The sequence below is a fragment of the Lutjanus erythropterus genome, chromosome 20 (genome assembly GCF_056507025.1).
Source record: "Lutjanus erythropterus isolate fLutEry1 chromosome 20, fLutEry1.hap2, whole genome shotgun sequence".
Classification (NCBI taxonomy): domain Eukaryota; kingdom Metazoa; phylum Chordata; class Actinopteri; order Lutjaniformes; family Lutjanidae; genus Lutjanus; species Lutjanus erythropterus.
This window is the reverse complement of record NC_139336.1, coordinates 20,341,475-20,363,281: the sequence shown is the minus strand read 5'-3', so window position 1 is coordinate 20,363,281 and position 21,807 is coordinate 20,341,475. Positions and strand designations below refer to the sequence as shown.

At 39.5% G+C, this 21,807-nt stretch overlaps 2 protein-coding genes across 2 annotated transcripts; both read right to left on the bottom strand.

The window, feature by feature from the left end:
* Positions 1 to 1,326: 1,326 nt before the first annotated feature.
* On the bottom strand, positions 1,327 to 14,033 carry inpp5ja (inositol polyphosphate-5-phosphatase Ja). The gene is made up of 13 exons (XM_084745373.1): positions 13,514 to 14,033; positions 10,304 to 10,918; positions 8,737 to 8,844; positions 8,451 to 8,559; positions 7,531 to 7,647; positions 6,916 to 7,091; positions 5,275 to 5,386; positions 4,959 to 5,068; positions 4,651 to 4,861; positions 3,428 to 3,565; positions 3,281 to 3,346; positions 3,092 to 3,196; positions 1,327 to 1,979 (listed from the first exon to the last, which is right to left on the bottom strand). Exons 2-13 carry the CDS (start codon positions 10,912 to 10,914, stop codon positions 1,509 to 1,511), a joined length of 2,334 nt encoding a protein of 777 aa, XP_084601499.1. The 5' UTR covers positions 10,915 to 10,918; positions 13,514 to 14,033; the 3' UTR covers positions 1,327 to 1,508.
* Positions 14,034 to 15,513: 1,480 nt separating this feature from the next.
* smtna (smoothelin a) lies at positions 15,514 to 21,185 on the bottom strand. The gene is made up of 8 exons (XM_084745949.1): positions 20,982 to 21,185; positions 19,501 to 19,590; positions 18,470 to 18,545; positions 18,226 to 18,354; positions 18,099 to 18,132; positions 16,864 to 16,981; positions 16,602 to 16,753; positions 15,514 to 16,449 (listed from the first exon to the last, which is right to left on the bottom strand). Exons 2-8 carry the CDS (start codon positions 19,573 to 19,575, stop codon positions 16,302 to 16,304), a joined length of 732 nt encoding a protein of 243 aa, XP_084602075.1. The 5' UTR covers positions 19,576 to 19,590; positions 20,982 to 21,185; the 3' UTR covers positions 15,514 to 16,301.
* Positions 21,186 to 21,807: the final 622 nt, after the last annotated feature.

Genomic DNA, 21,807 nt, shown 5'->3' with positions numbered 1-21,807 from the left:
ACCTTGATATTCTGTTTTTCTCATTTTTCCTACTGTGGTTTCTGTCCAATAAACAGTATTTTGGCAGTTTACTTTCCCATTGTTCTTGTTTTATTGTCACACTCACACAGTTACATGACACTTTTTTTCCATGAAGCAAAACAAACACGTTAGCCTAATACATATCCACTCACTGACCTCTATAGAACAGGGGCTGTATTCACAAAGCTGCTAAGAAAAAGAGCATTGATCTAAGATTACTGTTCAAGTCACGCGGTCACATGTAAATTTCAGATTGACTGAGGTGGTAAAATGCTCTCTAATCTCTATTCTTGGATATATGAGACTCATTTTATGAATACAGACCAAGACCTATAGAGTGAAACTTTTGAACCGCAATCTGGTCCAAAATGCACAGATTTTAATTTATGTTTTAACACATAGCCCCCCCAACACACACACACACCGACACACACACGCACACACAAACTCTCTGTTGTGAACTATGATACCATCAATACTTGTGGTCCAGGGTCCTTATTTTGATACGTGACTGTTTACATGGATCCATACCGCCGCTCACATCCATCACAGGTTTACTCTGACTTTGGTTTCACATTCAATATGTTTGTTTACATATGATATAGCTTATGAGTCTATAAAAGCACTTGTCATCAGGAGTCCGGACACATCTTTGACTCCAGGATACACATAGTGTATGAGATGATGTAGATTCAGAAACAGAGAGCTGCTGCAGGGCTACAATGCGGAATGTTTGCAAACTACAGTAGGAGTCAGTAAATGTGCCGCTTCTACGAGCACAGTGACTTACTTTGTGGGATCAGATCAGACTCTGAATGCATGGATATTGCCGTTGTTCTCCTTATGGGAGCCCATTTCCGTCAATGAGATGGAAAAAACAAGAACCTGAAAGTCATTATGATGAGAGCCTTTCTCAAAATAATGAATTGGTCTTTCAAAATAACGATTTTGCATCTCAAAATAATGAAAGACCTCCTCAAAATAACGAATTAGTATCTCAAAATAATGGGAAACTTTCTAAAAATAATGATTTTTATCTCAAAATAATGAAAAACCTTCTCAAAATACTGAGTTAGTATCTCAAAATATTGAAAAACTTTTTTCAAATGAGTTACTATCTTAAAATAACGACTACGTATCTCAAAAATTATGGCGAAGCATCTCAAAATAATGGGTTAGTATCACAAAATAGTGATGTAGTGTTTCAAAATAATGATTTAGTATCTTAAAATACTAGAAATGTTTTTAAAATAAAGAGTTAGTATCATAAAATATTGAGTTACTATTGTAAAATATTGTAGTATCTCAAAATAATGATAAACTGATAATAAAACTGTGACACTACATCATTAATTTGAGATACTGATTCATTATTTTTATGAAGTATTTCATTATAATGACTTAAAGGTTCTTTTTTCCATCACATTGGCAGAAATATGCTTCCATACTTTGTACAGTACCTGCTTTTAACTATAGATGTCTATATTCTATGCAGTGTTTGTTTCCCCTGTCTTTCCTATCTGTTTGACCCCTGTGGGGCTAACCTGAGGTGACCTGTGTTCACCTATGATGGCAGCGATCAGGGCCTCCGGCGCCGTCACTCCACTGCCTGGAGACACGGGGCTGCGGGGACTGAGCGGGCTGATGGTGGGAGACTGCACAGTGTCGGGGGAGACCAGTCGCTCCTTCTTAGCAGCGGAGCAGGGTGAGCGGCTGCGAGCCTGGCCCTCTTTGGAGCGAGGACACAGGCTGAGGCCCTGCAGGGAGGGGAGGGGGTTGGAGGTGAGAGCAGGGACAGCCGGGCTGCGGCTGCGACGGTGGCGATGGTGGTGTTTGCCGGTTTTAGGGCTCGGGCTGCGGGAGTTTGGAGCCAGTAGGACCAAAGTGCTGTCATCTTCCGAACTGACGTCTGAGCTGTCAGAGCGACGCGCGGTGGGGCTGTGGACTGGAATCTTGATCTGTTTAGGATGAAGGATTCAAGAGAAGATTACTATGGATGCTCATCTCTGCCAATGCGATGAAAATAAAGATCCTCTAAGTCATTATTAGAAAAACTCTCTTATTTCATTATTTTAAGAAAGTTTCTCATTATAATGACTTACAGGATCTTCTTTTCTATCATCACATTCACAGAAATGGGTTTCCATATGTAACTGCGTGAGCAAGCTTGCTAAAAAAGGAAACTATATGATCAAAAGTATGTGGACACATCTTCTACAACCCTTTACTCAAGCAAAAAAAGCAATGTACCTAAAGGGCCAGTGTGTAAGATTTTGCGGCATGTGGCAAACTGCAAACACATTGTCTCACTCTCCCCTTCCAAGTGTGTAGGAGAACCTACACACCTACACACTGTGAAAATCACAAAAAATGTGACAGGCCGTGTCTGTTCTGGACTACAGTAGAAACATGGTGGTGCAACATGGCGACCCCCATGGAGGAGGATCAGCACCCTCTGTAGATGTAGATGACTCATTCTAAGGTAACAAAAACAAAACAATTCTCTTTTTTTTGGTGATTAAACATTAAAATATTATTAATATTGACACTAAAATATTCTTAGGAATATAATATTCTGTTTCACAATTGTCTTTTTAGACTTGAGTAGTGTTTCTCTGACATTGTGGCAATTTTTGAAAACAACAAAAAACACAACAATGCTGCTGTGCACAAAAACAAGGCCTGTAAAGAAATGACTGCAAAAATTAGTCACTGAATCACTTAGTTCAGTGGCTCTTCCCTAGAAAAGTTCACGCCTCCCCATCCTATAATTACTGTCAATCATTAACAAAAAAAGGATTTTAAAAGGATTCAAGTTGAATTTTGGTGAAATAACTTAATAACCCGGAGAGGCCCGCCCCCCAATTTGGGAAAAACTGAGCTGGCTGATCGAAAGATAATTAGTTTCTAAGTATTTTCAGAATTGAAAAATTGCTTCAGTAATTTTCAGTATGGTTGTACTGTTTGTGTGTCCTCATACTTTTGGCCATGTATACATCTGCATAACCATTCATGAATATATCATAAGAAGGAGTGAGATGTCTCCCCTTTGTCCTTTGACTTTTCTTACCTGAATACGTGTCGACAGTCCAACAATACTGTTCATATTGTTACTGTAGTAACCCAGGATGTATTCGCAGTCATCTCTTGGCAAATCCTCCTCTGAAAAAGTCACCTGGTGAGGAGAAGAACAGAATTAAATTAACCTGAAATCAGCCGTGGCGCTGAATACATTTGTAAATCTGAGCATCGGACGCACCTGTGTCGCATGCTCTCCCTTGGCCCATATGTAAGCCTGGTAATCTTTGTGATGTCTGAAGCCAACCTGTGCGGAAATAACACACGGCATCAGACGCTGACACAGAATTTATTCTGAGCCTCTGAGTAACAACAGTTTGAGAATTACCTTGTAAATCGCCACCCAGTCCCATGAGCTGCGCTGGTAAGTTGATGCAACAGTGAATCTGACTGTAGCGTCTGAGACTTTACACCACTCCTTGTTCACCTGCAGCTCCACCAGGGGCATATCCACCTTGAATGGGAACTAGAAAAGAGCATAGACAGTTAAATAAAACATAAATTATAAATCTGATTTCAGTATATTTGAAGAAATGAGTGAAACAGGGATGTAACGATACAAAACCTCAGGGTACAATAATACCACAATAAAAAAATCCATGATATGATTTGGGATGTTAATGATTAACGATCAATCAATTAATCACCATTAAAATTTAACAAATTAAAATGTATTAACTGATCATTTCATTGAGGTGTATTATCATTTCACTATACAATACCAATATTCCCTTTGTGCAACTGTTTATATGTATGTATATAATGTTCCTATTTTTTAATATTTCCTCTTATTTAAATTATTCATAATTTTGTTTTTCCTCCTGTTTAAATTGCTCATATTTATGTTTTTCTCTTGTTTATATTGATTGCATACTTTTTATTGTCTTTATTGATGCTTCGTTCTGTTTTTGTCATTCAGTTTGCTGCTGTAACAATGTCTTATCTCATCTCATCTTATCTTTATTAACTGATTCTAAAATAAATTATTTGAAATGAATTGAAAACACAGTAATTGCTCTGTATTTTACATTGTTTTGTCTGGCAGAGCCATGTTGTTGAATAAGGAAAAATTAACATCAAATGAGAAAAAAAGGAAAAAATTAAAATGAGAGAAGAAAAAAGAGTAATAATGACGAATGATTAAGTGATTAATCATTTGTTAGTGTTTTCAATTATTAAGTATTAAGAAAAAAAACATATATATACAGTATTTTTTTGTTCAAATGAAGTTAGTTTCTTTTCTTTTAACTTACAGTGCCTCTGTTGTCCTTCTTTAATAAAATTAAATTAAATTAGCCAGCTATGACCTAAACATGTGCAAAAATTGTTATGAATTGTCTTTGGCAATAAATGTTTGATTTATTTGCAATATTTGCAAAACAAAAACAATGCAGCACTCAGTAGCACTCCTTTTATAAAAAAAGAAATAAGAATAATAAAATAAAATAATCAACCATGTAACATCATGGTAGGTGTCGTCACAGTACGGTTTGGTTTTTCATTGTGATGTTCGATATATTGTTACATCCCTGGTGTGAAATTTAGTCTCACATGCAGTGAAAACAAGGCAGAAACAGGCTTGTGGTCACTGATGGTGTAGCCCATGTGACTTCGGTACACATGCTGTGTCACTTTAGTCGCCCCACCCAACCAAGAGGTAAGACCCCGCTGTAGTGCTGCATTGTGGGTAGGAACTGGGGAGCCGGTACGACGAAGGCGCCAGAGGATGCGGTCCGTCCAGGCAGGTTTTCTCTTCTTAGCACTGACAGAGAAGAAGCAAAGAGGGGCAGATTGTTCTTTACTCTGTAGAAAAATAAAATCTGATGGAGTGAGTTTGTGATGGAGGTGACTGGACCGACCTGGTGTCGTACGTGTGAGTGCCCACATCAAACTTATAAGTAGGTGGGAAGTTGAGTTGTCCCTCAATGAAGCCCTCCAGGATGGACTCTGTGTTTTTAGCCATGTTGAGCTGCAGAGAAGATAAACAGAGCAGCTCACAGGCCTCAAAGAATTTCATTTCACCATGACTGAGGGTGGTGTTTGTTCACTTTGTGCCACAGCGCCTCCTGCTGGTCGTGGTGGGCAATCAAGAGACAACCAGGTGGTGTGAAGGTGGTGGGAAGAGTCTTCGTGAAGGATTCGTGTCAATGTTTTAAAATTCAGAAGAAGCCTCACCTGATCTCGTTCCCACAGAAGAGGCAGCTTATTGCTGTCGATGGCACATTTCACCACATGAATGTCATAGTCTTCGATACGGAAGTTTAAATCCCCGAACCAAAACACCACACTGTGAACAGAAAATGAACCACAAAACAGTAAAAAAAAGAAAAAGTGTGTTAATGATTGAAATTCAAGACACATAAAAGATCAAACAGTGAGACTTTTAGCTTCATCATGTAATATGACCTCCTAAAATCGATTTTTGTTTTTCATCACTGAGCTGCTGTTGCAGTTTATAGCTCAGATTGGTCCATAATCATATTACCTGATATTGGAGTGGCTACGAGTGACGTGCAAACAGCAGATCATTTCAACAGATGTGTTCAGCAAACAAGAGGAGAAGATGAGTGAAGACGGTGAGCAAATTGTTATTAAAAAGGACATGACAGCTCATTAGTATGACAGGCTTCTTAAGCCTGTAATGTCTATTAACTGTGTGATTTAAAATGGTTAAATTCAATTCAAAATAGAGTGGTTACATTCAGCCCTTTTATCTCTTGGTCTTTATTGAAAATGATGAAGACATCAAAAAATGATCAATAATTATTGATATCTACTGAAATGAAATACTTCATAGTCACAGCCAGCTGTCACTCCGATCAGGTCTGAAACATTTTGGTGCAAATAAAAATCAAAGCAGAATATTTTATGAATGAATGTGTGATGTAATTTCTAACTTAATATTCATTGACAATGAAATTGTTGTGTCTACAAAGCATCAAGTTGTTTTAATATCGGCATTTAATTAATTAGGGAATATATTTGCACATCCTCATACTATTTTTTCATCTCCCTCTCTTTTTTATTTTTGATTTTAACTAAACTAAAGTTTTATGACCTGAAGCCCAAAACCATCTCCCCCATTTACCTGAGGGACCTTGAACAATCAAAAACTGAAAAAAAAATGTTTTTATAAATCAAAAGATTCTGTTTTGTATTGAAATAGAAACTATTTACAGTAAGAATATAAAAAAAATATCTTTCAGCTGAAGGGAATAATCTTAAATTACAATGATGCAGGCGTACAATCAATTAATCAATTAATCATTAATAGTTAATAAGAAACAAATCACAATTTTTTCCCCCGTTTTTCACATTTTCCTTTTTTTTCTTGTTTTGTTTTCCTTTTCAGTTTAATTTTCCATTCAACAAATGGTTCCATCAGACAAAATATGTCAAATGAGGTGCAATTTTCACCACTCCCTTACTATTGATTAATTAATAATTAATACATATTTAATTTGTTAAATTCTGAATATGGATTAATTGATTGATGATTAATCATAACATCCCTATTATACACATATATACTAATATAATAGTAACAATAATAATAATAATAAAATTGAGTACTTGTGTAAAATTGTACTGTAAAAGTAGAGAGTAGTTCTCTGGAACGTTACTGCATTACATTTGGAAATGATTTTTTCCCAAATAATAACAAGCAATTTTGGGTAGAAGAAATATTTGTTACAAATGCATTATTTGTTAATTTGCACTTTGTGAATCACGATTTGATGGTGTGCATCTTTGTCATGGGTGGTCAATCTTCAGATGAATAAATTAAACTCATATGTAAAACATGATGTCACCCACTCATGGTCGAGCACACCGGTGGCAGTCCCTCCATCAAACTGCTGCTGCTGCAGGATGCTTTCAAAGTCCTCCATCCGCTGCTCCAGGTTCCTCATGTGAGCCGGCAGGTGACAGTTGAGGAAGCACACGGGATGGCCAAACATTGTCATCCTCGCACTGACGCCCCCTTTATTCCCCTTAGAGTGCCAGAAAAGGGCAAAAAGAGGACACATCAAGAAGAAGATCCCTTATGCAGAGCATCTTTTAAGATACTTCTAAAAAAAGAAAAAAAAAACATGGCATGTATCAACCATATCTGTGTTCATGGACAACGTCAGGATATTTTTTCTACCCGTGAGTCACAGAACCAGAAAGCCAGACAGCCTGCTGCTGCACTGACCTCAAAGAGAAGGAGACTGCACCAGCAGCAGCCAGGGGTGATGCTGACATCAACACGCACGGGAAGGTCACACACTGACATATGCACCCACGCACAGCGAGGGAGCACACACACACACACACCACCTTTCAACACCCCGACCCCCTCCCCTAAATCCCACTGACACTAACCCACCACAAACCTTGCAACATGATAAATCAGCGTCAGAGGAATGGTCTTTAATGCGCAGCACGTACCCAATATCCCCCAAGTCCTGTGCGTGTACTCTGTGTCTGCACACCTCTGAGGAATGGAAGATGGCAGAACTTAGAGAAAACCAGCAGCAGCACTCCCTGCATACGTTGGGACGCTACCTAAACAAATAGAACACATGAAAAACAATATATCAACATCAGAGGTGGCAAAAGTACACACATTCTGTACTCAAGTAGAAGTACAGATATTTATTTAAAAAACACTGGTAAAAATAGACGGACTGACCCAACTTCTTTACTCAGGTAAAGGAAAGAGTACAGACTCTGAAACGTACGTAGTATGTAAAGTATAAAAGTAAAAAGTTGCCCACTGAAGTACATTTATACTTATACTATAATTTTTGTCTCGTTGCGTCTTCACGTTGTATTTTGTCGTGTTAGGTCTTAAATGTTGTTGTTTTTTTTGTCTTTTTATGTGTTTTTTGTCTTGTTGTGTCTTTTATGTCATTTTTTGTCTCATGTCTTTTTGTCTTGTTCTTTCATTTTTGTCTTGTTACGTTTTTTATGTAGTTTTTCTTTTTTTACATCTTATATGAGGATTTTTGTCTAGTTATGCATTTTTTGTCTTTTTGTCTTTTATGTTGTTTTTCATCTCAGTACATTTTTTTTTCTTGTTACGTCTTTTTTGTAGTTTTTCATCATGTTGTTACATATTGCACAATGAGGCAAAATAAAAATATTCAATGATTGCACTCACATTCATTAAAACTAAAGTACCAAGCCTGTTTAGCAGATGTAAGGGGTAGAAAGTACTTGTGTTCAAATATAGGGAGTAAAATCATCAATTTGTTAGAAACATAAATGCTTAAGTACTGATACCTGGAAGTAATAAAATATTTTTATTTAGTTATTTCCCACCTCCCTAAAAAATAAAATCGGATCAGATTTAACTTTGTACTGACCAAAACATATCCAAAAGGACTGAGTGTGTCCATGCAGAGGTCGCTCCACTGGTCTGAAAAAAGAACATCCTTCAGCCGCTTGTTTATCATGGAGTTGACCTCCTGGAGTCTGCGCGGTGCCAAAGAAGAAGAGAACTGTGATTAACAAGTGAGAACGAAGCATCAATAAAAAGGACAGTGATGGCTACAGAAGGGGACGGATGAAAGTGGACACAGATGACTGAGTGGGCACTCCCGCCTGTCTCTCTGGCACTGCCGAGCTGAGCTGGTAGAAATACTTGCTTACCCGATGATAAACATGTCAACGCTCCCATCTGAAACATTTGGTCCAAACAGAGAAGTGATGTCATCTGGCGGGACAGCTGATCCCACGTTCCAAGTGACAATGTACACCCTTTCAGAGAACAGAAACAACAGTGGACATGCTGCATTAGCTTTAAGTAGGACTACATATATATTGTAGAGTGAAAGAGGACATAATCTGCGCCGTAATCCTCAGAGAAATACCTCTCATCAGTGCTGCTGCTGGATATAGAAAAAAAGCTAAGCACAATTAAGCACCTCTTTGTACCTCGATGATGATGACTAAGGTGCGTGTATGTGAGAGCGTGAGTGTGACTGCTGGAAAAGTGAAAGAGATGAAGAAAACTGTTCTTTGAAATTAAACTACCAGCCACACTTTTTCATAACAGGAGCAACGAATCAGGGCTGCAGCTAACATTGTATCTCTTGATTATTTTCTCAATTAATCAATCATTTGCACACTGAAGGATTCTCTAAATTATTATCCTGATATTTACAGCTATATATCGGCCTATATTGGTATATGTTGTCCAGTAGTAGAAAATAATGATGTTGATGTTTTTACATATAATTCTCATTTTCATTGAAAAACACATTAAAATAATTATGGTGTGACTTTTGCAGGGATCTTTAACAAACAACGACCGACAACCAGCAGCAGCATGACAATATTTAATCTAAAATGGTATTTGGACTTTAACAAATACATCTTTAACAAATATTGTGCTTCCTGCAATTCCAGTGATGTCACTGGATGAACAGATGTTTGCAGCATTAGAACTCAGCTGACTACATTTCCCATCAACATCGACTGAACAGCAACATGAAAATGTCAAAAACTATCAGATGCACATTTTTCTTTTCAAAACGTTCTTGTTAGCTTATTGCTTGCTACAGAATCTAATTTTCACACAACATATGTAGCTTATCATGGTAATGCTTTTCAGCACAATCTTTAAAACAGTGCCTGATTATAGTGATATAACAGAACCCTGACAATAAAATAAAACAAATAAAAAAGAGAAGAAAGCATTATTAGTGTGATGAAGTTTTCCATGCAAGAGGATTTTCATAACATACTGACATGAATGGATGTACTTTGGTAAGTAAAGTATGTGGGATTTTGTAGGTAAAACATGCAAATCCACCAGCATGGTGTGTTAGAATATAATCTATGTGGTGAGAAATGTGTGTTTGAATGTGACAGCAGGCCTGGCAGAGGTTGCTGCTGCCGTCTGTTTCCTCCGTCATATAAACACAGCTCCACAAATTTAAACAGAGCTTTTTACAGGCAGCCGTTGTTCATGAGCGAGGCACACAACAAAAGTGTGCCTCTGGGAAGTCTGCCAACAAAATATGGCTATGTCACTCTGTCAGCTTCACAAAGCTCTTAGTGAAATTCGCAGCTTTGATTCATGTGACGCGGTGTGGCACACATCAGCCTTCTGCAGGACAGCTTCTGACTGCAGCTGTATGTAGACGTGACAGGGAACATTCACAGGCAAAGTAATGTAAAAATGTTTTAATAAACCTGTTGTTGTTTGTCTCACCTGAAGTCGTTGTTCTCTCCTGGCTTCTCGGACTGCATGTGACTCTGTGTTGAGCTCCCAGGTGAGGGGGTCCTCTGAGGATGAGGACTCAGGCTGGGCCTGGGGCTGAGGCTGGGGTTGGGGCTCAGGTAAGGCTGGCTGGTGTAAGACTGAGGGCTGTGGGGACTCTGAGGACTGTGGAGGGGGACAGAGGACGACTCTGTTGGGGAATGCGGCAAGATGTTGGCACTCTGAGGTGCTGGGATGCAAACTGGGATCAAATGTATTTCCTTGGAGGGGTCCACTGAGATTCTGGTCGTCTTTGGAGCGAGTTTAGTTCCAAGAGCGGTCGGTCTGGGCCGGCTTATGCTTGCCAGTGTCATTGGAGTGGACCCAGACTTTGGCTGCCCTGACTGCATTTGGTTGGTCAGGTTCATAGGTGGTACTGCAGCCTGCATGGGGCTCAATACAGCTGGTTTCTTGAGCGCGTCTGATGGGCTGATGAGAGGTGGTTCCTGGATTGCAAGCTGTGGAGGTAAACCTGGACCAGCTCCAATCAATGCACAGGGACCAGGTGGCACTTTGGGCCCACAAGGCTCAGTGCTTATTTGTTTCTGCTGCACGCGATCCATCAACCTGCAACAAGCAGCGTGTGGATAATTATAACACAACAATCTGAGATAAAAACAAGATAGTGTGACTTACAGACTTCAGTGCTCTTTGCTGTTCACCATGTTTTGCAACTGCCTTAACTTATGTCACGGTGGCCAGATTACAAAGGAAATCTTAACTAACTTTTGGAATCCTATCTATTTTACTTTATCCTATCTTACTTCTGGTTAGGGAATCCTAAATACTCAATCCAATCAATCAATTTTTATCAATGTTTGTCTGTTACCTGACAACCAATGCTGCTTTTTTTTTTCTTGCCAAGCAAACCTCTGTGACAGTTGTTTTGTCTCACTGAAACTGAAATGTCCAATGAAAAAAAATAAGCAAAAACAATGATGGACACTGTTAGCTGTGTTGGTAACATCTGTAGAGAAATCAACAGATGTTCCTTTTGGAACAACAATGCTATCTTGGGACCAAAAATAAGATATCATAAACAGTCTCCACCATATCTGGCATCTATTCTGTAAAATTAGTAAAATGGATTAAACAAGTTAGATAACAATCCATCAGCTACTGTTAGGACAGCTTAGCAGTTATCTTAAAGTTGGAAGAGTTTAAGATTCTAGGACTTAGGAAGCCTGTGTTATGCCCCTTCCCTGTCTTAAATTAGAAAGGGAACACTGATTTAGAAACTGTTCATTTGAAATGGCTTTTTCTTAAATCAGTTTCTAACCCTAATTCCCATAGTCACCAACCAGTTCAGACAGGATTTGCAAGTTAGGAAGTTTCTGAAATACTGCAAACCTCACCATCAGTCAGTGAGTCCTTGATAAACAGATGAAACAGCAACGGACCTGCTTGCATTGAGTAGAGGCTGAACATAATGATCACATTACACTGAGCGCCTGTCTGCATCACCCCAGGCATCACTGATGACGTTATCATGAGAAGGCAAATTGGTCTGAGGCAGTGCTGGAACAAATACTTTAATCTTTTACTTAAATATAGGTCAAATATTATGCAAAATACACTTTTTCATGTTTTTTTCAATAAAAATATGTGCACCTGCTGCATCTAAAGACTCCGAAAACATGAGAAAAGACCATCTTCTCTACTTTTTGCTTCCTCCCCCTTTCAGAAAATGTATGTTTTCCTCCCTTTATGATGTCACAAAAGGCTTGGCTCCACCTCCTACCAGGTGACCGTCCTGCCCCCTGAATACCTGGGGTACGTTCAGTCTGAAAACAGTATGTACCATTTTGCTGCGGTTTCCAGATTGAGCTACATGTTTTCTCAACAGACTTTGAGATATATTTTTTATTAAAGCATGTAAATAGATTCTATTAGAACCACCACATAAAAGTACGAATGTGAAAATGATAGCACTGAATGCATTCAAGTATTAGCATGAAAACATACAAAGAAAAGTACAGCTTGATATTTTTATGCTATGCCACAACATACAATAAATGTATATACATACACATTTTCTTTAAAGTAAGATACTGTAAATTCTAAAATATGATGATCCTGTCTGCTAATATAACAACAGTAGGGCTGACAAAATCATTTATCACAATATTTTTGACCAAATACTTCAATATTGCAACACTATTGCAGGGATGACTGTTGATACTTTCACAAAATATGAATTAAATATTAACATATTGAGACTTTAGTCAATTAGTCATTAATAATGTGGAAATAATGACAAAGCGGGTAAAAGCAAATAATAGAACAGCTAGAACAATCTGGTAAATTCATGAAATTACATCACTTTACTCTTATGAAGCCCTTAAAACCAGAAAAAGACAACATGTAGGCCAATTTCTTGGTATGATGAATATCCAAAATTTAAGATTGATATATTTCCCAGCCCTACTGTCATAAAAATGACGTGGAGTAAAAAGTGTGGTACAGTAAAAACATAAAGTAGCATAAAGTTATATTCTACCCCCCGGCTGAAGAACTAACTTTGGACTTCTGTCCTGGATTACATCCTTGTTGCCTAGCAACATTAATTAGCCCCTGACCCTTTTTGCAAGGCAAAAGGCAGAACTGTTGGTGATCATTATGGGATGGTATCACAGAGTAAAGCGTTTTATTGCTCACCGCTCAAACACCATTTGATCTCTTTGTCCTGCTCGAGACACAGGACTGAGAGGGGGACACACAGCTGCAGATAATGGAGACACATCAGACAATGTCAACAGACAGCGTAGGTCACCAGGAGGAGGCTGTGACAGCAGGACAAGGGCCTCCCACCATTTTGTTTATGTGCCCTCCCACACAGATATTATACACCTCTGTTTAATCATTCATGAGATGCTAATTGTGATCTCTTTCTTTCATGTGACCACAGTAGTAACAGAGCTGTGAGTCATGGTGATGATCAGATAGGTTTGCATTGAATTCACTTTAAAAAACTTTCACAGCTTTAATATCACAGAACAAGTGGGCCCTTTTCATATTTCACAGTGCATGATGAGGCTGCAAGTCTGAATGACAGCTCCATCATCCACAAAGGTGAAAGAAAAACACCAGGAAGCGCAATTTCACATGCAAAATCAACACAAACACGAAGCTGCTGCGGCCAGGTGCAAACATCTGTCTTACCTTTCGTGCGTTTTTTTTTTTGTTGTTTTTTTTAATTTCCAAGGTGAACCGTAAAGGTGATCTCACACGTTCACACAGAGGAGGAGATGAGGAGCATCAGTCTCCTTTTTTCTCGCGCGCCAGTCAACGCGACAGGAGCGTCCGTCACTTAAAGGACGATGATCGATGTCTGGTCCGGAGACACGCCGGCCGGCCGATCCAGCCAGTCTGCAGGACGGACACACGACCCGTCGACGTGTCCGTGTCGGTGCAGACCGCCGCCGCAGGGCTGTCAGGACAGGAGGCGGTCACGCTTGATGCGTCCCGACTCCTGCATGTTGATGTTTGGACTAAAACACAAGAGCTGATTATTCCTCCTCATCCTACTTATCAGTGTCTACACTACAGCGCAGCGCAGTTGGCCGGAGCAGCTGTGCACTTTTCTGCACCTCCTCCTCTTCCTCCTCCTCCTGCTGCTGCTGCTGCTCCTCCTGCACACCGGCCGTACACCGACCGACCCATCACTCTCCCTCCCTCTGAGTGCACTCTGGGTAAAAAAAAACATGTGGGCACCTGGGGAGGGCGGGCAGAGGCAAAACAAAAATCAGCTGCCAAAGTGCAGCCGTGCAGAAATAATTGAGCATCTGTCCGATCAGTGACGCATTAATCTGACACCAGTGCGTCACTGATTGTCACTGAATTGATCAGCAAGCAAGTAATTAAACTTAAGCGTGGCAAAGCAAAGCTATCAGCTCCCTCTATACAGTGTAATGCATAAAAAAAGTAATGCTGCAATTCAAACTGTTGTTGTGCTTACACCTTTGTAGAGATTCATGTAAAAATTAGTTAATTCTTATAACAACTTTGAGAGAGTTGAAACAATTATTTTCCTTATTGATCAACTTGTTTATGATTTTCTCAATTAATCTATTAGTTGTTTAGTCGATAAAATGTTACAAAAAAATATGAGAAATGTTGAGCAGTATTTCCAAAAGCCCAACCTGACGTCTTCAAATGTCCTGTTATTTAAAGATAGCAGAAAATATTCATATTTAAGAAGGTGGAATTAGAGAATTTGCACATTTTTTCTCGAAAAAATGATTCAAAGCGATTAATCAATTATCAAAGTAGCTGGTGATCAATTTAATACTTAACAACGAAATATATGCACCTCTATTTGATGCCCCATATATGTGGTGATACGTCATTAAAGGAACAGTTCACCTCAGAATAAAAACTACATTTTTTATCTCTTACCTGTAGTGCTGTTTATCCATCTAGATTGTTTTGTAGTGAGTTTCTGAGCTTTGGAGATATTGACTATAGAAATGTCTACGCTCACTTGAATATATGAGACTAAATGGTCTCAACAGCAATGTGTCTTTCCAATCATGACCCGCTTCCTCAAGATAATCCGTCGACCTTGTTTTGAGTATTTTCATGTTGGAACTATTTTCTTAAACTACACCTGCCAGGATTGATGCAACAGCTCAGCCAAGAAAGACGCCATTAATGTTTACGTCCCACGCTGTCACAAGCACGAGCCTCTCGTCCATGAGTGGACGCACACTTCTTTCTGTGTGCTGATATGGTTTGCGGTTGTAGTTTGGTTCCTTTAAGGTGAGATTTTCCTCAAAATTTGCACTTGCAGTGACATTGTGACCACACCTTCTCAGTCTAAATACACAAAATATATGTTTATTTTCATAAAGGTAACTGGGGGAACTGGGGATCATGCTGTGTGTGTGCGGGTGTGTGTGTGACATGGAGCTTGTCCACAGCTAATCTCTCTCTTATTCAGGTGAACTGTGCGATGTGTCAATAAAACAGCTTGGGCATATTATCATTTTTAGCAGTATTAAGGGAGTATTCCATCACTTTAATACTGTACCTCTATGAAGTTGGAGCCTTACAGGGGACAGATGATGAAAGCAAGTAGTCGATCCTCCTCTTTTTATTTAAATGCCATGCCAGTGACGCCCCTTTGAACTGAACTGAACTGAATATTTATCAAGCTCACAAAACATAGAATACTACTACAATTTAACCTTTCTGTCAGTAAATGCCTCATGTCTTTTAAACTTAGCAGTCCAAATTTGTAAAGCAGACCCTTTAGTGAAGCCCTTTAGCATTGCATTTGACATTAGAAAGGCTGAGTATAGCGCTTCTCTTGATGAGTAAACCAAATTCATGCATAAAATCAATGTGTGCCCCTTTAGCTGTGTACCTCCCACATTCACACAACATAAATCTCAACAATTTATAAGAAAGTCCTTTTAAATAAAACATGTGGCATTGCTATATATGTTCTCGGGCAAATGAAATACTAAAGTATCTGCAGTAGCATTTAGTTTAACCCTCAGTGACAGAGAACAACAACATGTATGATGGAATGGATATTTATTATTGAATGTGTCTTTAATACTCACACAATCAGGCCCTCAACAGCAACCTCATACAACTCGCTCTCAGATTCTCTATGGCTCTAACTGGGATTAATGCAGATGTGTAATCTCACTGGAATGTACTGATCCTAAGCTCCAGCTGTCCACCGAGAGCACATAGACACCCATAAGTCCCTGCTAACGCACAAACCAGTACAAGTGCTGCAACGCATTGTGCATTTACATTCACATGATGCATCAGCCAGACACATCAAACATTTAATCCTCTCCTTCATGGCAACAAGATGAAAAGATCACAGACAAAATGTAAATATTGAGTTTAAAAAGGTGCAGAAAATTATCTTTTTGACCTCAGCTCATGCTTGTGTGTGTATTAGCTGCAAAAATTGAATCACGAAAGCTGTCTACAGTCGCTTTTTGGTTTTGACGAGGCCTTTCTCCACCAGGGAGCGGTAGAACTCCTGGATGTACGTGTACACACACTTCCAGTCGGGCTCTTTCATCCGGACTAAGTCGTCAGGGTCCAGCAGAGCGGGGCAGCCTGCCAGCCTCCTGCGGACAGAGAGCGAGTGTCACCCACAAACCACTGGAGACAAACAATGACACAGGACCGTAAAGTCACTTTGTTCTTATCTGCAGTGCACCGCTGGAGCTCGGTCCAGACAAGATACATCTGCTTCTTCATAAAAGGAATGAGAGCTCACTCTGCGGTGCTGAAAGCCAGCTGGAAGTTGTCCCTGGGCTTGTTGGGGTTGAGGATGGAGTACTCAAACGCATCAGGGAAGAAGCGGTGCACCAAGGCGCAGAAGGCTATGCCATCTTTCCAACTTGAGGAGAAGTTCTGGATGTCCACCCCCTGGTTCAGTTTAAAAGTGGCAAAGAATGAGACTTAAGGGGCAAAGCGTTGTATATATATAGCTCCAAAGGGCAGTAATTCACAGACAAGGGGAGTCAGGGCATATTTACCTCATATGGCTCTGTTTTGGCCCTGCACCAGTCCAGAAGCATCTGTTTGACATTTTTAGCGTTGGGTACTGCAGCAGAAGGACTTTTTGGGGGTGAGGCTACAGTGGGACTGGTCTGGCTGAGGAGAAAAACAAAGACAAGAAGATGCACACTGCATGCACAGACAGTTTACATCATCTTTTAACTTGGCAGAAGCTTTGCATAAGAAAAGTGTTACTAAACATAGAAGACTTTGCTTTGCAGCAATAGAGCTCTCATTGGAAACTAAGGTGACACTGACCTTAAAATCAAAAATACCCATTTTCCCTCTTACCTGTGGTGCTATTTATCCATGTACATAGTTTTGGTTTCAGTTGTTTTTGGCTGACATCGCCTGTAGAGATGTCTTCCTTCTCTCAAATATAACAATAACATATATAATATATAACAGTAACTAATGTTGTGTGCGTTTCATGTTGGAACAATTTTCTCTCTACTGAACTAAACCAACCACCCACGCAAAAGGAAGCATGCATCTACTCATGGAGAAGAGAGAGTGAGCTAATGAACAGTGAGGGGGTCATAACTCTGAAATAAAGCCTGACAGGCTCAAACAGCTAAATTGATTTGGCCCAGTGATGAATTACTGGCCACAATTGGTCCATATCTAATAGCCACATATGGCCCATGATGTAGCCATATCTCAGCCAACTGTATGACCATAGCAGGCCTTATGCATCAGTGGGCTTTTCCGGCTTTGTTTTGAAGGTGTTCATTTAAATATATGACTACACATTACTACACATACTGTTCTGGCAGGGTTGAAGAGAGAGGAAGAGTGGAGGGGAGTGAAGGGAAGGAAGATGGTTATGTGACCACTAGATGGCCTGGCCATTGCTGTATTTGGGCCAAGTTTACTGGGCCAAACCAGTTTTGCTATTAATGGAATGATTCAAGACCCCTCTGCTTCCCATCTGGGTACTGAATCACCTTGATAAATTAGAGATTTCATAAATTATAGTCATAGATTTACCTCACAGGTAACTCCATGTAGCTATTTAAGTTTCAAAAATCGACTTTGAATGCAAGGCAAACATTATTTTAATAAAAAGGTGATTGAGTTGCAAAGAGAAAAGAACTATGCAGGCATGTCTGGGATGAAATGAATGCTTTACTTGTTCACTGTCATGTTTTTAATCCTGCTTTGTATAGGGATTGAACACAAACATGCAAAATTGACCATAAAACTGACTCACCCGCCTGCAGATGGAGAGGGCTGACCGGATGGCTCTAACAAGAGGCAGAGAAATTATCTAAGCTCACAAAATTTGTATAAAACATTTGAAATATTACAGGGAGTCAGAGAGCGTCTTTTTATCGTACTGTTTGTTGGTGGCTGCTGGTTCATGGATGCTCTGCCTATACTAACAGCTCCTGTTGTTGTTCCTCCTTTGCTCAGGACCTGCTGTTTCAGGTCCTGCTGCCTCGACCCACGCTCCTGCTCCCGTTTATCTGAAGACAGACCGTGGAGAATTTAGAAAGCAAGCAAAGGATCAGGGAAATAATGGAGCTATTATTATGATACCTTGTGGTTAGCTCTCGCATGGGAGCCAGTATTAGATTTTACCTCTCTTTTTCTTGAGCAGGTCCCTCAATGCAGCACGTAACATTCGTCTCTCTTCAAAATCTGTTGCATTGTCCAGCTGAAAAGGAAAACTACTGGTTAAAAAGGCGAGAGATGAAGAAAAGATGCACAATTCTGGACATGTTTAAAGGGATACCTTCCAATGACTGAACATCTAGACTTTACACACAGTGTTCGTCATCAACAATATAATTCTTGAATCCAAATTTTATTATTTTTGGACCAGACCGCTCCATGACAGCTGCCTTGCGCGTTGGCCTCTGCTGGTCTGCAGTAGGTTGCCAGGTTTGAGCACAATGCACCAGAAATCACTTTCAAAAACAAAACGTAAATGAAAACATTTAATTAATAATAATAAATAAAAAAATCTGTCTCAAGTCTCAAGTCCTGAATATGAAGTCAAAGTCAACTCATCTCAAGTCTTTTATAGTGTTTAGTGTTAGTCAACAAGTCTTAAGTCCTTAAATTTGCACCTCAGCCAGCAGAGCCCAGAGAGGCCCGTCCCCAAGTTATTTCACAGATCTTTTAGTGCCCTGTGTTCCCTCCCACTTCTTGGAACCTTAGATGCATCATTCCTGTTTGTTTGTTAAAGGTATTAAAACTTTTGCAGTCGGAGCTCTGAGACTGTCTGTGTAAATCAGAGCTGCAGACTGTCTTGTTTTGTAAATCAGTGTTGAAAATTAACTTTTTAACACAGCTTTTCGTTGATATTGTAGTTTTACCCTCCATGTATATTATGTGTGTTTAGTTTTCTCTTTTGCAAACAACATTATGACTGTGGGTTAAAGGTCATCAAACTTAAAAAAAAATATGAAGGGAAAAAATCCTCAGTGTACTGACAGAAGATCTTCATCACAACAAATATAAAATGGTTGATTAAACACTTATGAAGATCTGTGAGAATTTAATTCCTGCCATGCTCTTACAACACTGTTTGCATGATATTTTATGAGGAGCTCAACTGACTTCCAACTGGTTTTCCATTGACTGAAAGTCATACATCATTGGCTCACCATCTTATTGATAACCTCTTCATCCTCAATAGCAGCCAGTTCCTCGCTGGTCAATGATGCTGTTTTTGACTCCATGTCTGAAGAGTAAATCTGATGGATTAGGCAGAAACAGTGTGACAGATATTTGAACTATAAATATCTTGGAAATGTTGAAGACAAGAACTTTAAGGACCAGTGTGGAGGATTTAGTGGCATCAAGTGATGAGCTGTCAGAATGCAAACACCTCGCCTCACCGTCCCTTCCAAGCATGTAGGAGAAAGAACAGTGGCAACGAAACTTGCAAAAAACTTGAAAGGTATCTAGAGCAAGTGTTTGGTTTGTCTGTTTTGGGCTACTGGAGAAACACTGCAGCCTCCGTGGAGGAGGAACCACACCCTCTGTAGACCCACACCCTCATTCTATGGTAGCAAAAATACAATTCTTATTTTCAGGTGAAAGTACAGTAATGAAAACATACTTATGAATATTATAATTTGAGAGGAATTATATGTTCAAGAGATAACTAACACTAAAAGTAATTGCATTCCAATCAAAGGAGTTACTACATTGAATAACGGTAAAGATAAAAAATGAAAACATAATGGTGATCGGAGAGGGGAACTATCACAGTTAGACGGGGGACAGGATGTGTAGGTTGATTTTGATTTGTGCTCTTTTAATTACTTTATTCTGCCTTTTTGCTCTTGCTGTGTTATGAATGTTTACGTTTGTTGCATGTGGTAAAAAATGTGGTATTTGCTTCTTCTTATGCCTTTTCAGACATGAAATATTTATGTCTGCTGAACATTTGCTGTTTCTTTTGTGTTTTTCTTACTTTTATATTTTATTTTCTAACACGTTCAAAATAAAATCTAATCTAAATATTCCATTCCTGACATATACAGCCAGTAAATCCTATACATCCTAAACACTGGACCTTTAAATACAGCACGTAAACACGCTTAAACACACTTATAGTGAGCCGACTGAAAAGAATTAGATGTTTGAAAAGACAACTGTCACTTTTCTAACATGGACAAAAATAATCCTAATTTTATCATTCATATAGAAGTAAAAAATTTATTTGAATGATTTAGACGGACCAAGCAGACCAGATTTTTTTGTTATTTACACTAAACAATGTGCAGATGTCATGAACAGAGCATGAACGTCATCACAGTAACTCAAATATAAACAGTTGTGTAAGTCTTAACAGACAGTAGAAATGTTTGTCTTACTGAAGCAGCCCTCACTGTAGCTCAGCAACTGCCGAGTGCAACACAGAGGGGCCAAAAACACGTACAAATATAGTAATGTAGTGGAACGAGACCATTACTAAAAAGAATCTGATAACAGTGTAAAACTATGTGCTTGGGCAGAGGGGAAGAGGAGTCACACTAAAGACTGATGGTACAACGTGGGAAGAATAAAGTAATAAAAATGTGAAAAATGTGACAGTGAGAGTACTGATGGGTAGATGTTGAGGTGTGGTGTCACTCACCTGTTGTCAAGATGCAAACTTTTGTGTCTAGTGGCAGTCTTTGGGCTTCAGCGCTCCCCTCTCCTCTCCTCAATCCTTCTTTTAGACTTGTCTGGAGAGCTATGAGAGCTCAGCGTTGGGATCACACCTCACACCGCTGCATAAGGATGCATGCTTGGAGAGCCAGTGGAGGTTGCTTACATTAACCACCCAAGATGGGAAAAAGAAGGAGGAGGAGGAGGAGGAGAAGGGAGAAGTCTCTTTTGTCTTGTCAGTGCATCCTGGATGATGTCATGTAAAACTTCATGGTGAACTCCCTCAGCCAAACTCTGTGTTTTTAAATCACAATTTTCACCTGCTTCCTTTGCAGGGTGCTGCTGATAAATGGCTTGGATGGAAAACAAAGAGTTAACTAGGGCAAAAAAAAGTGAGGAGCACTGCCTTATTCAGGCAAAAGGCTGACCAGTGGGACCCTGTTTACAGAAGCAGAGGAATCTGTACAAGACGGGAGAGAGCACACACTCACACACTCAAACACAAACACACACAGACACAAACATACAAATCTAGAAGAAAACACCATTAGCAGAATACATTCTTCAATGTCAGCAGCGATCATTCGGTGCTTAAAAGTTAAAGCAGATTTAGAGAATGATCTAATAAATCAGAAAGCAGACAAACTGCTCCACCAAGTGGTGAACACTTCGTGGTTCAATGGGCCCTTTTCCCTGCAGACATTTTGACTTGTTTCAGTGGCTAAAACACCGGTGTTACTAATAACATTAACGATGGATCAGTTGTAAGTGTCACGGGAAGACATGGACCCTGAAACTAAAGTAGCTAAATA